General features: G+C 38.4%; 1 protein-coding gene across 10 annotated transcripts in view; it reads left to right on the top strand.

The window, feature by feature from the left end:
- The window catches only part of MAPKAP1 (MAPK associated protein 1), a 270,520-nt gene that overhangs the window by 132,306 nt on the left and 120,696 nt on the right, over window positions 1-17,518 (top strand). For all 10 annotated transcript variants that reach the window (XM_049895371.1, XM_049895368.1, XM_049895372.1 and 7 more), the window contains exons 5-6: window positions 4,799-4,971; window positions 16,472-16,648. In XM_049895371.1, coding sequence (XP_049751328.1) covers window positions 4,799-4,971; window positions 16,472-16,648 — 350 coding nt within the window. The remainder of the gene's footprint in view (window positions 1-4,798; window positions 4,972-16,471; window positions 16,649-17,518) is intronic.

The following is a 17,518-nucleotide window of genomic DNA, read 5'->3' as shown; positions in this document are numbered from 1 at the left end:
CATATGAGCTGAAGCTTGAAAATCATGGTCCTATTTTTTTTTTTTTATCATTATTATCATTTTACATATGAGGAAATGGAAGCACAGGGAGAGCAAGTAACCTGCCCAAGATCACACAATAGATGAGGAGTTAGCCATGCAAAGACAATGAGAAAGAGCCTTCTAGATATAGAAGGTCTTAAAGTGGGAGATGCAAGTAAGGCCTTAAAAGTAGGAGATGCAAGCAAGCTATATACACACACATGCACATTCAGGGCACTGCTAGAAGGCCGTCGTAGCTGAAGCATGACGAGCAGGCTGGGGAGTGGCAATAGATGTTGGAGACGTAAGTATGGACCAGATCATGTGGTGCATTATTGGACATTGCAAGAAATTTGGATTTTATTCAAAGTGCTATGGGAAAGCATTCATCGAAGGAATTTAAATAGGGATGTAATGTGATCAGATTTGAGATAAAAACAACAAACAACAAACCTTGCTCCTGTGTGAAGAACAAGTTGGAACAGGCAGGAGTATAGGAGGTCAGTTTGAAATCCAGGTGAGTCCTGATGGTGTTTTGGTGGCAACAGAGATTGAGAGAAATGGGATGGGTTTGAAATATATAGTTATAAACACTTTTTTTAATTGACATTAAATTCACCTTTCTAACCATTTTAAAGTGTACAATTCAGTGGCTTTTAGTATATTTACAGTGTTGTGCAACAATGACTACTATCTAATTCCAGAACATTTCCATGACCACCAAAAGAACCATACTTCTCAATCTCCCCCTCCCCCCACAACTGGCAGTCATTAATCACTTTCTGTCTCCATAGATTTGCCTATTCTGGACATTTCACATAATGGAATCAAACAATATGTATAGTCTTTTGTGTCTGACTTCTTTCTCTTAGCATAACATTTTCAAGGTTCAACCATGTTATAGTGTGTATCAATACTTCATTCTTTTTTATGGCTCACTAATCCATTGCATGGATTTTATTTTTCCGTTAATCAGTTCATGGACATTTGTATTGTTTCCACTTTTTGGCTATTGTGAGTAATGCTGCAGTGAACATGTGTACAAGTTTTTGCGTGAACATATGTTTTCGATTCTCTCGGGCATGGAATGGCTAGGTCATACGGTGTTTTCTATGTTTAACTTTTTGAGGAACTGCCAAACTGTTTTCCACAGTAACCGCACTATTTTACATTTACACCGGCAATGTATATGGGTTCCAGTTTTTTTACAACCTTGCCAACGCTTGTTATTTTCTGTTTTTAAAAAATTATAGCCATCCTAGTGGGTGCAAAGTTGTGATTTTAATTTGCATTTCCCTAATGACTAATGAAAAAAAAATTTTTTTTTATCTGTTAATGACTAATGATTTCGAACATCTTTTCATAAGCTTATTGTCCATTCATATATCTTTGGAGAAATGTCTTTTCAGATCCTTTGCCCATTTTTAAATTGGGTTATTTGTCTCTTTTATTGTTGAGTTGTAAGGGTTCTTTATATATATATATCCTAGATAGTAGATCCTTATGAGATATGGGATTTGCAAATATTTTCTCTTTTTTTGTGTGTTCTTTTCACTTTCTTGATAATGTCCTTTGATACACAAAAGCTTTTAATTTGGATGAAGTCCAGTTTATTTAATTTTTCTTTTGTTGCTTATGCTTTTGGTGTCATATAAAAGAAAGCATTGCCTAATCCAAGGTCATGAAAATTATACACCTGTGTTTCCTTTTAAGCTTTTTATAGTTTTAGCTCTTACATTTATGTCTTTGATTCATTTTGAGTTAATTTTTTTGTTAGGTAGTGGTCTATATTCATTCTTTTGCATGTGGCTCTCCAGCGTTGGAGCCCTGGTTAAGAGGCCAGCTGCTAACCAAAGGGTCAGCAGGTTCAAATCCACCAGCCGCTCCTTGGAAACCCTGTGGGGCAGTTCTTCTCTGTCCTGTAGGGTTGCTATAAGTTGGAATCAACTCGATGGCAACAGGTTTGGTTTGGGTTTTTTTAATCCAGTTGTTCCAGCACTATATGTTGAAAAGATTCCACTTTATCCATTTAAATATATTTTTGAAGTAGACCCTCTAGAACTTGCTAATGGAGTAGATAGGCAATATGAGGGAGAAGGAAGGATTAGGATTATTGACTTAAGCAGTTGGATTAGTGGTGATAGCATTTACTGAAATGAGAAAGTCTGTTATAATGTGCATGGGAAGTAGTGAGGGATGGTAAAAAGTTCAGGTTAGAACTTAAGTTTGTCTGTGATACCTTTCCACATATTACATAGACTATTTGATGTATGAATTTGGGATTCTAGATGGAAGTTTCAGGTGGAGATAAGACTTGGGTGTCATCAAGATATAGATTGTTAAAGCTTTGGGACTGGTAAGATCACTTATGGAAAAGAGTGTAGAGACAGATGGACAGACAGACAAAAGAGGTTCCATCCTAGAGCCCTGAGGAGTGCTTGTTAAAAAACTAATTGCCGTGAAATTGATTCCGACTCATAGTGACCCTATAGGACAGAGGAGAACTGCCCCTAGGGTTTCCAAGGGGTGCCTGGTGGATTCCAACTGCCAGCCTTTTGGTTAGCAGCTGTAGCTCTTAACCACTACGCCACCAGGGTTTCCTGAGGAGCACTAGCAATTAGAGATTGGGTAGAGGAGGAGTAACCTGTAAGGGAGTTTGAGAAACAGGAATCAGAAAGGAAGAAGGAAAAACGAAGTGTGGTGTCATGAAAATAGGAAAGGGCAAGGTTGCTAACGCAAGAGATGAGGATAAGTGAAGGAGTGAAATCCTTGTGAAGGTGACACACAACACAAGTGGAGAGATCAGCCTTTAATAAGGTAAGCAACACTCCAGTGAACAAGGAGGGAAAAAATGAATAGAATCCAAGTAAGTTGGTGGATTTGATGATGGGCCAATAAGTTCCTTTCAAATTAAAGCTTTTCTTTCCTCATTGCAGACTAGGAATATTTTCTCATCTTTTGGCAGTGTATGAACAAAAGACAGCAGCTGAATTTCAAGAGGGGCTTGTGGAGCTATGTGAAGTTTAAGGAGAGAAACAAAAAGTATACAGTAGTGATCTTGGGTGGGGTTGGGAGGTGGTTGGATAAGGAGATGTAGTAGGCTTGCTATAAAGTGTTGAATGTCCATATGAGCTTTGTCCTCTGAGTTTAAAATCAGTTTGTGTAGCTACCTGATTTTTCTCCAGCAGTTTTTAGCTGGGGAATGCAGAGAGTTGGGTTCAGGCAAGATTGGGATTCTGTCAGTTGAGTCCAAGAGAGGGGAGAAAAACAGTATTTGCAAAGGAATGATTATGATGGACCGTGAGATATGGGGGGTTGAGTAGGGAGTGAGATTTGGCTGATGGATAATAAAAAGGTGGTGGGTCAGTGGATCGGAGGTTGAAGAATTTGAAGTCTACTTGAACAAATGAGTTGAAAGTGTACTAGAATATTTTGAGTGAAGAAAGGGGTGTCTTAATTTGAGATTTTAGAGTTGGTGCAGATCCATGTTGTACCTACCGCAGTAAATGATTAAAGTGGTGTGGAGGAAAAGGCATTGGAGATGGCATGGTCTAGGGATTGAGAGACTTGGTTGTTGGGCAGATTATTCCTTTAGATCACATTACCAAGAATGATGACAAGAGTTAGGGTGGGAGGACTGTGAGCCAGGAGCTCAGGTCTTCAATAAGGGAGGGAGAATGATCAGGAAGTTGGTAGATAACAGGAACAAAAAAACGAGAGGAAGAGAATGGTGTAGTTGGATGATTTGGGCTGCAAGAAACAGGGATTTTTGCATGAGAGGAGAGTAATAGTCTGGAAGTATTAGTGGGGCCAAGTGTACCTACATCACCTCCTGGCCTTGGGGATTTGGGGGCTTAGGGGGGAAAAAAAAAAAGCAAACAGTCCTCTTTTGAAGAGACTGCAGAAGAAACGGTATACTCAGTGACCAGCAGATTTTCAGTTAAGGCAAAGAGGTGGCAGCATGTTTTCAAAAAGAAACTTGGGATTTGTGAAAGTTTGTTGATTAGTGCAGGAGTTCCAGAGAGCGATATGGGAGGTTTAGGACGGAGGAGGGGTAGATGTATGGGAAGGATCAGGTATGTCTAGAGCAGTGTGGTGATGGCAGTTAGGGCAAGAATGGAAGACCAGAGACGCTTGAACTTGTGAAGGTGACTTAAGTAAGCAGATGTACTACATAATGGAATTAAGTCTAACAGTCTCTGAGAAAGCAAGCACTTGGTTCCAGTGCTGCAGACCTGAATGCTTCCCCAGAGAGCATGCCAACTTCCCAGTCAGCTTATCCCAAAGCCTCACAGAGGCCTGAGAGGGCAGCTTCCAGGGAGGGCAGCTGATCGCAAGGTCTTATGGTGACTTTTCCAAGGTCACTCTGTGAGTTAGTAGCAAAGGAGGTCTGCCGACACCAAACATCAGCTCTGCTTACCACTCTAATTTGTACATCTTAGTTGTAGCGCTGATTTACCTTCTTGCTGGCAGAGCTGGATCCATTAGGCCATTAACCAAATAAAGAAAAAAAAACCCAAACCCACTGCCGTAATTAGGCCATTAGAAAATAAAAATTAAAAGAAAAAGAATGACAACAATAAAAAGAAAACAAAAACACTTGAAACTAGACATTATTTCCACTTTGGGACCATTCCAGGTTCATAAGCAGGTCTGTGCAGAAAGAATGAGAAATGGCTGTGCTAAACACAGAACCTGGAGAGGAATGGTTGTGGCTCAGTAGGGTCTCCATGACCTTAACTGTGTGCTTTACCTTATGCTTGTGCTCTGTCCACAGGGTCATGTAGGCACAACAGCAACCAAGAAGATTGACGTCTACCTCCCCCTGCACTCGAGCCAGGACAGACTCTTGCCAATGACCGTGGTAACAATGGCCAGCGCCAGGGTGCAAGACTTGATCGGGCTCATCTGTTGGCAGTACACGAGTGAAGGACGGGAGCCGAAGCTCAAGTAATCCTTTCTCTTTTTGGCTGCTCTCTAGTTCTGGCTGTCTCCTGGCTGCCCAGGTGGGCTGCATTCTGTGCTGGGTTAGTTTTTTTAGGCATGGTCTGGGAACCAGACTGCTACACTGATCCAGCTCAGGTTGCTTACCAGATTTCAGGTCTGTAGCTACCACTTATCTCAGAGAATCTGCTTAGAAATTAAACTGTTTAGTTCGTGAACCCAGACATGAGAAAATGAATTTTAGCAATTTCTAAACCCTTTTATGATACCTTCTTACAAACGCAGTATGGGAGGGAATAGAGGGAACAATGATTGCCGAGCATCTTTGTTGAGTTAGACACAGTGCTGGGCACGTCATACGTGGTATCTTGTTTAATTCTCCCAGCTCCCTGTGAGGTAAACGTTACGGTCCTCATTCTGCAGAGGAGGAAAAGCAGAGTCAGAGAGTTGTTACTTGCTGAAGGCTACCCAGATGGGAGATGGCTGAGTCAGGATTTGATTCCAGGTCTGTCTGATGCCAAGGTTTGTTTATTATTTCTTTCTGCCTCCTACAGAACTTTTGATCTGAATTATTGTTTTATCATTCAGTGGTTTAGTTTTCTCTCTATCACTAGGCTGTCTTCCTCATTAAAAAAATTATATTAAAAAATGTAGCAGGGTCTCTGTGCCTGTACATAACTCAAACTTTAAAGTGCTTTTCCTGCACTGGTTCTCCCCTATGAATTTCTAGTTTTATGTGTTCTTTCTAGTAATAGATTTGGAATACAGCAGAATGTGGATGTCTTCATTTTGAAAGTAGATTCTCATGGAGACTTCCTCTTCTTCAATATTTTCAGACTTAGTATGGTCCACTCAATTGAGGTTTTTTTTTTTAAACGTACATTAAGATCATGCATAAAAATGTGCTTTTGAGTTCTTATTGACATTATCTTCTACGTTCCCTGATAATGTTGTGGATATAAAAATAATCTTTGTTGCTGCAGTGGCAATCAGAAACCTTTTAAAATCAAGATACCACCTAGGCTCAGCAAAGGGTTAAGCCAGCAGCTCTGCTCAAGACTGAGCTGTGGTATTGTCCCTTTTAAGTATGAAATGGAAACAAGCAAACAGGAAAGGGAGCCACAGGCTAGTGACTTTATGTATGTTGTCTAATTTAATTCTTAAAACATTGCTTAGTGTAGGCACTGAAACCAAGAGAGGTAAAAGAAGTTGCCAGGATTACATAGCTGGTAAGTAACAGGAGTTGAACTGTGACAAGCATTGTCATCCTTATTTTGTATATGAGGAAACTAAAACTTAGAGAGGCTGAATGACTTGCCTAAATCATACAGTGAGTGGTAGAATTGGTATTCAAACCCAGGAATCTCTGACTGTGGAGTCCCAGATCCATATTATTATGCCCCCTCCCATGGAGCTCTGTTACAGGTAGCAACAAAATATTTATAGAGTCCATACTTACTCCAGGCATTGTGCTAGGTCCTGGGAATAGAGAAGGAGCAATTGAGGAGCTTACTTTCTAAGGTAGATTAAAAAAAAAAAAGTAGATAGCCAGCAAAAATGATACAGTATAATACAATAAAATGTAGAGTGAGATGCTATGAGATCTGACTCCGTATTTTAAAAAAATTTTTCATAATATCCTTTATTTAATCCAATATATCCAAAACAGTACCATTTCAACATGTAGTCAATATTAAAAAAAAAAGTTAATGAAACATTTAAGATTCCTTTTACTTTTTGTTCCTAAGTCTTCACTGGAGCCCGGGTGGCACTGTGGTTAAGAGCTACAGCTGCTGACCAAGAGGTTGGCAGTTCGAATCCACCAGCTGCTCCTTGGAAAACCTATAACCTACAGGGTTTCTATGAGTCAAAATCAACTTGATGGCAATGGGTTTTAAGTCCTCACTATTTGGTATTTATTTGCTGCTTACAGCTTATTCCAATTCAGACTAGTAACAATTCAGGTGTTCCACAGACACTTTTAGCTCGTTCTTACCATATTGGATAGTACAGCTATGAAGTATACCAAGACGTGATACAGCCATGCAGTGGGGAGTGCCGTGGATTCCATTCATTCTGATGTAACATCAGCTGTCTAGAGCCCTTGAGAAATCTTGATGAGTTTTTTAGATAATTGAGAGTTTATCCCATTAAGCATCATACTTTATTTTAATCATTTTTCATTAAAAGTTCTCTAAAATGTATTAACATCTTTCCCTACCTTTTTCATCAAAATGTAGCGTAGTATGTAAGAGCGTGAGATCCAAAGTCATAATCTGGTTTTTAATTCTTACGTTAACGCTTACCATCAGGGTGATCTTTGATGAGTTATTAAGCCCCATGTGCTACAACGTCTTTAAATGTAAAATGAAGGTAAAAACTACCTAACCAGGTCGCTATAAAAATCAAATAAGAAAATACATGGTAAGTGCTCAATAAATGTTTATTTCTGCTGCTAACTACTATAACGATAGCTGGCTACAGCTGTAGCCCATACCATTAGTGGTATCAGCAGTGGTAGCATAATTCAGCCCTTTTTTAATAACCCATGATTATAGTATGAGGGCCTTTGTGAGCTTCTCAAAGTATATAGAAATGTTTAATCTTACACTGTGTGTTTCCAGATAACTTTACTATTTGAATTATTTTGTATGTTCTTTATACTTTCCTGTTTTTGCTGTCTGCATGTCTACCTGTATATGCTCTTCTCCCCATTTCTAGGTTGTTGCTTCTAATTTATATGCCTTAGAGTCATAATTGAGAACCACTTACTGAACTAATACAGCCTAAGCTTCCTAGTCTAAGCAGTCAAGGCCTTCCCAGTCTGACCCCCATCTGTGCATCCTAATGCCTTTTTGATGGCAATACCATGCCTGCTTTTGCTGTTTCCTTAGTCGAAAATGCCTTTCTCATTCTTCTCTTTATATCCTGCTTAACCTCAAAGACTTAAAGTCCCTGTTCATTCTCTCGTTCAGCAAATACACGTGGAGTTCCAGGTCCAGGGTATTGAGATTAAGAAAAATTTGATTGCCACACTCAAAAATATATACATTTTGAAGAGGAAGAAGAAATTATCAAGTGTAATAGCACTTTGTAACTGGCTCATTTCATTTATCATTTGTATTCATTCATGCATTCAACAAATGTATATTGAGTGTTTGCTACATACCAGGCATATAGTAGTGAGTGAAACCAGACATGGTTTCTCTTTCACGAATCCTATATCTAGTGAAAGAAATAGAGATTACCCAGATAATTAAACGAAATAATGTTTGCTTAAAAACTGAGTTAAGTTTTCTGAAGGAAAGGAATGCCTAGCGAGTCAGGGAGAAAATTCCCTGAGAAAGTGGTTATCAGATGCATTTGGGAGGGGAGCTTCCAGGCAAATAGAATAGCATGGCAACTACAGTAGAAAGCATGTTAAGGTCAAGGAACTAAAGGCCTGTGTGGCTGGAGCACAAGGAAGGGAAGAGAGAATGGAGTGGAATGAATCCAAAGACGCTAGAGTGGAGATTGAGAGAAGTGGACGGATTGTGGAAATATTTGAGAGGTAAAATTCACAGGACTTGGGAATAGATTGGATTTGGTGAGTGAGGGAGAAGAGAAATGCCAAAGATGATTTTCTAGATTTCTGACTTGCCTAGAGGTGTGGTGAGATAAAGGAGCACTGGAAGATGAGGTTTTGTTTGGTTTTTGGTATGTGATGGGGAGTGGGACAGGAAACATCATTTGTTGAATTGACATGGTTTTAAACCAAAGGATCAGCCTTCGGATCCACGAACCACTCAGTGGGAGAAAGATGGGACGGTCTGCTTCTGTAAAGATTTTCAGCCTTGGAAACCTTAACGGGCAGTTCTGCCTTGTCCTGTAGTGTTGCTATGAGTCAGAGTTGACTCAATAGCAGTGGGTTTGGGTTTGGGTTTTTGCTGTATTGAAGAGACGCTTTCATGTCTGGAGTTTAGAGGGGAGAGATACGAGCTAGAAATATGAATTTGGGAATAATTTGCCTAGATATATTAATTGAGGCTTGTAGTATATATGAGTAGATCGAGATAAGAATCTAAGAATGGGCATTGAAAAACTACATGAATGATAGTGCTGAAATGGAGTGTCTTAGAGAAGAAATAGATTCAGAGTAAGGGAAATAAAAGAGTTCAGACTTGGATGTTACGAGGTTTGAGATTACTTGAGAGACATCCATCTAAAGAAGTCTTGTAAGCAGTAGAGTATATATGATTTTGGAGTCTGAACCATGTCTATTTTATTGGCTTGTATTTCCCAGTCCATAACACAGTGTTTAACACATAGCAAATGCTCAGTAAATAATTTGTAGAGTGAATGAGAACATAGGGATACACAAAGACCTGGGCTGAAATGTTCCACCTTTGTCCCACTGCCAAATAGACCCTTCTCCATGATAAATGCTAAGACAAGCTTCTGGACTGTATACAGCTCTTTATTCAGTAAAAATCACCAAGGTAGATGTTCTCAGTCTATCCTTTAATGTATGTATGTATGTATGTGAGTGATAAGTGAGGGTCTTGAGGGATTATTACAAGCATTTCCCAATTTCCAGAGTCACCATGCTGCTAGGTAATGGGTTGGTAGATACAAACACACATTGGAGTGCCTACTGTGTGTCACGCCTCATACTAAACACCTTAAGTGTATTATCTTTTTCCTTACCACAGCTCTATAAGTCATAGAAAATAACAATTCTTCAGGAGAAAATTGAGGATCAGGAAGTTAAGTAACCTGCCCAGTGTCATATATTTAGCAGGTGGCAGAGTAAAGATTTGAACCCAGGATTATTCCATTTCCCTTGCTAGACAAAGAAATGAGGCTTTTCTTATGGTGGTATCACCAGAGACATTATTGCCATTTGGGACTTCTTCCTTTCTTTCTCTCTCCCTTTTCTCCTGCCTCCCTCCCTCCCTTTATTCAGTGATCTTTTTATTCATGCACTTAATTCATTCACCAAACATTTACATGGTGTCTATACGATCCTGGGTACAGGGAATACAAAAGTCATAAAGTTTGTGGCCTTAAGGACCAGGCTAGTGGTTTAGACAGACAACACATCACACAATATCAGCTCCAGTGTCATTAAAACTTGCTCTGAAAGTGGACACTTAGAGTGCTCTGGGGGCATAAATAAGAGCTTTTTTCTAATTCTGCCTGAGGGTGATGATCTGGGAGTCCAGGATTGGGAGGGATGTCAAGGAAGGCTTCCCAGTGGAATTGATGATTAAACTAAATCTCAGAAGATCACCAGGAACAGGGACCCTTTGAACTGATAGACCTGTATGCACAGTGATGGGAGCCCGCACGTGACCAGGGAAACTACAAGCATTTGGAATGGCTGGAGCCCAGCATGTGTGTTCTGGAATGGCAGGAGATTGGGTTGGAAAGCAGACCAAAGTATAACGAAAGACTTTATGGAATGCCACTTACTTCATATGAGCTCTTTGGAGTGAAAAGTTTTAAGCAGGGGAGTGACAATATCATATTTGTGTTTATGAAAGATCCCACTAGTAGTGGGATTGTGGGTAAAAGTCTTGAGAGTCAATTTTATAATAGACTTCATGAGTTTCAGAAATTTAAATACTGCCACGTGAATTTGTCTGAAGAATGTCTCTACTTCAGAACAATAAAAAGGAGGACTTCCCAGTAACATCAGAGGTGATAGAGTTAGCAGGACCTTAAAACAGCCATTATAAAAAACAATCCTTGTGTTCAGATGATAGAAGAAAACATGAGCATAATGAGAGAAATAGAAGATGTATTTTTTAAAACCCAAATGAAACATCTAGAGTACGATATCTGAAATGAAAACTATACAAGATGAGGTTAGTACGATATCTGAAATGAAAACTATACAAGATGAGGTTAGTAGCAAATTAGATGCTACAAAAGAAAAGATAATGAATTTGAAGACCTAACGATAGAAACTACCCCCAAAGGGGCTCATTCAGAACAATACGAAGATCTTGCTTCCACTTAAAAATTAATGGGCATTTTCTTCTTAAAACTCCTTTACCATAAAATTTAGACTTAGCCATTTCTGTATGTGGTTGCTTTGGCTTGACAAATCTGACCAACCTTGTGATGGTATCTATCAGTTTACTTTCATTTTTATGGAAGTTTTGTTTGGGAGAAAAGGAAATCCTTGACAGTCTGAAATCTTCAAAGATAAGTGTCTGAGCTGCAACCCTAAGTATTTTTATTTCTGTTTCTAATGCCTGACACAGTTTTAATATTGCTTCTGTCATCAGAATAAACAGCAAGCTGCAAGTAATGAGAATACTGGACATTAGAGAATCATGGGCTCTTTTATTTTTCATTAAAACACATACACACACAATAAGCATTCATCTCTCTGGTCCTCATACTTAAGTGTGTTTTGCATTTTCTGAAGATGAGTGAATTTTTATGAATATGTAAATTGAACATGTCAGATCACATTTGGTAGAGAGCTGGGATGTTTCCTGGAATGCTCCTGAATTTTCATGTATGAATTAAATGCTATCTATATATCAGCTCCAAACTTCTGTCACTTTATAAAAGCCATATTGGCCTTTTATCATAAAGTGAATAGCGGTCAGCAATTTAATGAAATTAATTTTACTAGTAAGAAAGTTTAGTTTTCTATCTGATGAAACATGGATAACTGAAATTCAGTTATTGTGCTCATTAAAGCTTTGGTTCCTCCATTCTCCACCCCCCCCACCCCCCACTGGATCTCTTTTTGGCAACAGGCTCCCTTTCGCATCCGTTCGTTGTTCAGCGTGTTCCCTGAAGGAGATTACTCCTTCCATGGCAGCCCTTAAAATATGTATGTACAACAACTGTAAAATTAAGCCTCTTTCTGAGACCCCAGTGTTCCTTGTTCATTAGTCTTTTGATCATTCTTCTCTGGTAGTGACTCAAAAACAGGATTTTAGGTTTCTCTGTTTCGTGCTACCCATCAGTATGCTTCTGTGGGGTAATTTATTCTACTTCTGTGTAATCAGAAGTTTAAGAGCTGTGGAAGAAATCTTGGCAAAATGAGAACCCTTCTTCATGCCAGGCACTGTGCAATGGATTGTTATTTAAAACTTAGAAGACTCTTATGGGATTAAAAAAAATATATAACCAGATCCATTGCTGTCAAGTTAATTATGACTCATAGCGACCCTATAGGACAGAGTAGAACTGTCCTATAGTTTCCAAGAAGCACCTGGTAGGTTAGAACTGCCTACCCTTTGGTTAGCAGCCGTAGCACTTAACTACTACACCACCAGGGTTTCCTCTTATGGGATAGGTATGTTTATTTCCTTTGTAATTCCAGAAGTTGGTAGAGAACACAACCACTTCGGAATCAGGGGATGTGGGTGAGGCAGACAGTGTTCAGGGTCTCTAGGACAAGTGATTTGTCTGATGCAAGAAGTTCTCCCACCCCCTTCTTCTTATTACACCATATTTCTAAATCGTCTACAATAAGCATGAATTACCCTTACCAAAAAATAAATATTTTATAAAGAAATGAAAATAAAAGTTATACGTACTCACTGGAAAGTATAGAAAACTAGAAAAAAGTACTCATGGGCTTAAATATAAACATAACCTTTGTAAACCTTTTGGTGTATTTCTTTTCGTTCTTGTTATGTATGTATAATGGGAAATTTTTACATAGTTTTAATCGTTTTGCAGTGCTTTTTCTCTGTTAAAAGAATGAGATGCCACTACTCATATCTTGACAAATTGTAAAACGGCTTCACTCATCCTTACTTCTTCCTGTGGGTTCTTTGACTTGAACTGCAATCTGTGACACGTGTGCATTGCCTAGAAAGCCCCGTTTTGTTAATAGATGTCACTGTGACAACCAAGAAAAAGAAAAAGCTTATTATTTCACCACTTCTCATTAACACAGGTATCATTAATAATACCCTTTATGTTTTTCATGAATAAAGTGATTCAGTCTACTATTCATATATTCATTCATTCCACAGATATTTTTTAAGTACCTTGTAATTGCCAGCTATTTTAGTCTTCAGTGAAGATGCAAAGATAAATAGAAGAACCCTCCCTTTTTAGGTGAACATAGATGCATAAATAGAAAAAGGAGCAATGTGATGATAAGTGATATGCAGAAGTATTAAGCAAGTTCTATAAGACCACAGAGGGAGAATCGCTTGAATCCTCCTAGAGAGAGAAAGTTTTTTTTTTTTTTTAGGTAAGAAAATGGTGTTCAGAGAGATTTGGTCTCTGAACTAGTTAGTTGTTGAGTTAGCATTAAAAGCAGATGTGACTGCAAATCCCTATTGTTTTCCACCAGACTGTCATAAGGAGATGTCCCTGTTTTCATTGTTTTATAAACTCAGATGCCTGTGTTTGGGAGATTCCTGAGGTGGGAACCAGAGGTTCTCCTCTTTTCTCTTCCCATTTCAAAATACCACTAATTTCTGATTTGACCGAAGAGTGTAATGGAACAGAAGTCAGGAGACCTGAATTCTCTAGACCTGCCATTGCCACTGTTTAACTATATGATCCTGAGCATGCTATTCCTTTTCTTTAGGCTGTGTTCCCTGTCTGTAAAAATGAGGAGACTGGAAGAAATCTCTCTAAGGCTCTAATTTTTTTTTTTATAAGTAATGTGTCATGATTCCCTTCATCTTTTCAAAGTGTGTGGCATTTCCATAGGAGTGTGTGTTCCCGAGGGTGTTGAGAAATCTTTATATACCGTGGTTTTGGCATAGGGATAGGCAGGAGTCAAGAGTGACAGCTCTTGAGTGCCTGGGCTTGATACTCAGCTCTATATTTACATGTTGTTTAATCTTGAGCAAGTCATTTAAACTAATTGAATCTCAGTTTCCTAATTTGTAAAGTAAAAATAGTAATAAGTGGCTATCTTACAGAGTTGATGTGAATGAAATCCATTGAGCTTATGCGTCTAAAGCACTTTGCATGGTATCTAGCACATAACACCCAATACTCATTTGGAGTCCTGGAACAGTTTTAGAAGTCATCATACCACACAGTAGCTTCTTTTACTAATTATTCCTTTGTAAAGACAAAAAAGAACCAATATGACCATGCAGAGAATATGGAGTTTTAATCACTTTTCCCTCAGTTCAGTTAAAGGGTCATAGGGGTTAAAGCAGCATTTGCTGTTAAACTTTTCCGATGACTTAGAAAAGACTTCCATTAGTCTTATGGTGAATCATTCTTTTCCTTGCGGTATCACCAGGGCTCAGGACAGGCTGCAGTATAGGTTAGGTGCTTCGTAAATTTATTCATTTGTGGATGAATAAATGATTTCATGCTTTGTACTTAAGAACTGGGAGGAATAACAGCACTTGGCAGTGAGTCTTTTGGCTCTCATACTTTAGCTTGTGACATTCGTTGAGTTTGTTTTGAGGGAATTTGGGGGGCTTTCCATAGAATCAAAGCAAAATTCTTCTGAAACCAGTGTTTGGCTTTCTGCTTTCATCAATAGGCTTATTATTTGCCCTTGAAACCTCTATGGTACTGGGGAATTAAACATTCCTCAGGTTGATTTACATGGCAGTAAATAATCTGTGCTGTCCATTGCTTGCTCCATCAGTGTCAGCCCTGTTCATAAAACCCTGGAAGCTCAGTGAGAATGGGGTGTGGTGGGCATGTTAATTCGAGTTACAGATGTGTGTACATAGAAGATGTTGCTTAGTTTCACTTTTGCTTTTTTGCTGTAATATACATCCACAGTTTCTCTTTATGGATTGATATAATTGTAGAAGTTATTTTCAATCTGAATTTATTATTATAGTTAATTTTTTTTTTTTTTTACCTCTGTTATATGCTAGGCACTACGTATATTATCTCACCTGATCTTCACAACAACTTGTGAGTTAGGAGATTATATCCTTTTTAGAGACGTAGAAACTGAAACTCAAGGAGGTAAAGCTTATTCTCTGAAGTCACACAGCCCATGAGTGATGAAGCTAACATTTGAACTCAGGTTTTTCTGGCCACAAAGCTCTTAGCTACTACACCATATTTCCCTCGTCTAAAGTGCTTGCTTCTGTTTCTAGAATTGCTTTGTGTTTAAGTTGGTAGGTAACCTGTTGTAAAGACCCATAAGTTTACCATACCACTCAGGTGAAATTTAAATCTCTTAACAACATTGCAAATACATGAAATTTATAGTGACAAACACAGCCATATTACTTTCTTGTTATCAATCCATTTAGCAAATTTACAGTTTCCATTAATTTTAATCTGTCCTTATTACCTGTTTTATATAATAAATATCTCTTAGTCATGACAGACTGAGTATAGATCACCTGAAGTAGGCTTTCTTTTAGTAAGCACAGTTGCAGCTAAAGATTTGTGAATTAATTGGGAAAATTGCAAATCGGGTAGTCAGTGAAATAATTCATTGTCACATCCAATCAATAAACTTTGTAAATCAGCTCATTTAATTCAAAAAATGATCTATATAGATCAAGCAACCAATTAAACAATTAGCATACACTTTGCAATTAATTAATTTAAACATCAGTCATGTAATTAAAACTCTAAATTTAAGCTGCAGAATTTAGAATCCTGCTGCCTGTGAACTGTTTGGTTCATGTTTCTGAAGCTAGCTTGAATCTAGCAGATTTGCAGTTTTATGATTCAGCTTTGGAACTGGGTATCTTAAAGTGTGTCAGTAGATTTCAGTTTACAATAGTCTTTATATAGGTATAGTTTCCTAACCTTGTTCAGTACATCAACTTTTTACTTCCCCCAAAAGGGAGAAGGGAGTATGTGTTGATTCTAAACTGGGACAAGTCCAGAATCTTGGAGTACTGACTAGAGAGTCTAGGGAAATGTGAAATGTCCAGAAATAGTTGAGAGGGCCAGGTGTCTGTGTCAGCGTAGATAAGATCATCTTCCTTTACTCTTTTAAAAATCCATGATGTGTAGAGTAAGATCCTGCCAAGCGAGTAGGATGTCCTTTAAGAGAGTAGAGAGCTATATGGATGGTCTTGGATACCTTGAGCACTTCTCCTGAGCTAGAGCACAGATATTGTCTTAATCCTAACCATAAATCACACAAAATCTCGTTCCTCCAAAATACTTTTTCCTGCTTTATACTTCATTTATACCTCTTTTATGATACTTATTTTAAGTTTAAATTATAACTAGTGTAGTGTTTACTTTTTTCCCTACTGTAGTGTAAGTTTCCTTGAAAACTAATACTAACATGATCTCATCTTTGGTCTAAGGAGTTAAACTTTGCCTTACCTACAGCAAGTGCTCAGTAAATATTTGTTGGAAGAATAAAAAAATATAAAGGCCCTCATTTCACATTGTTTTTCTCCCCTTTGCACTTCTGCATGTTTTCACTCTACCAAATGAAAACAGGGGTTCTAACCGTATTACCCGGTTTGGGGCTAAGAAATAGCAGTGTCCTCAGTTTGCCTGCTGTACACCGTACCCTCTGTTCTTTTTGTCCCTTCTCCACCTTGGTATTCACACACCTTTTTGGTTTTTCTTTTAGTGACAACGTCAGCGCCTACTGCCTGCATATTGCTGAGGATGATGGGGAGGTGGACACAGATTTCCCCCCTCTGGATTCCAATGAGCCTATTCATAAGTTTGGCTTTAGTACCTTGGCCCTGGTTGAAAAGTACTCATCTCCTGGTCTGACGTCCAAAGAGTCACTATTTGTTCGAATGTGAGTATTTACTCTGTAATCTCAGTATCTCATCCCTGTCTTTTAGCATTTTGTATCTGATTGTGGTTCTGTTCATCAGATGAATGGTATTTGGTATCTGGAGAGTCTACATGTACTCATGACTTCAGAGAGATGTTGGAAACATTGTTTGTATTGTATTTCATACTCTAAATACAGGCTGCTTTGCAGTAGCAAATTGTACTAGGTAGATCTCTGAGCAGCATCATGTCTATGAACGAGGCCTCTGGAAACACTAAGGCACTTTGGAGCCTGTGAAGTGAAAATTCTGGGTTTTCCTCCTTCTCATCAAAGAATCCAAACTAAAGCGAAATGTGCATTTCAGCCATCTCTCTCATAACTCAAAATATTTCATTTCTCTCCAACTTTGTTCAGATCAAATTTGATCTTTCCTCTCAGTTTCCTTCCTGTAGACTGAGCTGAGGCTCTTAACCCTTCCTGCACCACAGACTTCTTTGGTAGCCTGGTAAAGCTTATGAAAGCTTTTTTCAGAAAATGGTTGAAATGTAGTTCAGTTTCATTGTATTTAAATAAGTTATTGAATTATTAAACATATATATTTGTGATCTAGTAATAGATAATGCTTTACTAATGCATTAAATAACAAGATCCAGTAGCAGCTCTAATGATAACTCCTGTTGTCTTTCGTTTCAAAGTGGTGTTGAATGTAAATGATAGTTGAAAACTCTATAGCTGTAACATACTGTGACAATATTTATGATTTCTGTTTATGACAGCCACTGGTACTACTAATACTACCGAGAGTTGTCACCTATATTTGTAATTCAAACAAACAAACAAAAATACCAAACCCACTGCCATCGAGTCCATTCCGACTCATAGCAACCTTGT

The sequence above is a fragment of the Elephas maximus genome, chromosome 9 (assembly GCF_024166365.1).
Source record: "Elephas maximus indicus isolate mEleMax1 chromosome 9, mEleMax1 primary haplotype, whole genome shotgun sequence".
NCBI lineage: Eukaryota > Metazoa > Chordata > Mammalia > Proboscidea > Elephantidae > Elephas > Elephas maximus.
Note: the sequence above shows the minus strand (reverse complement) of the source record. Positions and strands in the feature narration are given on the sequence as shown.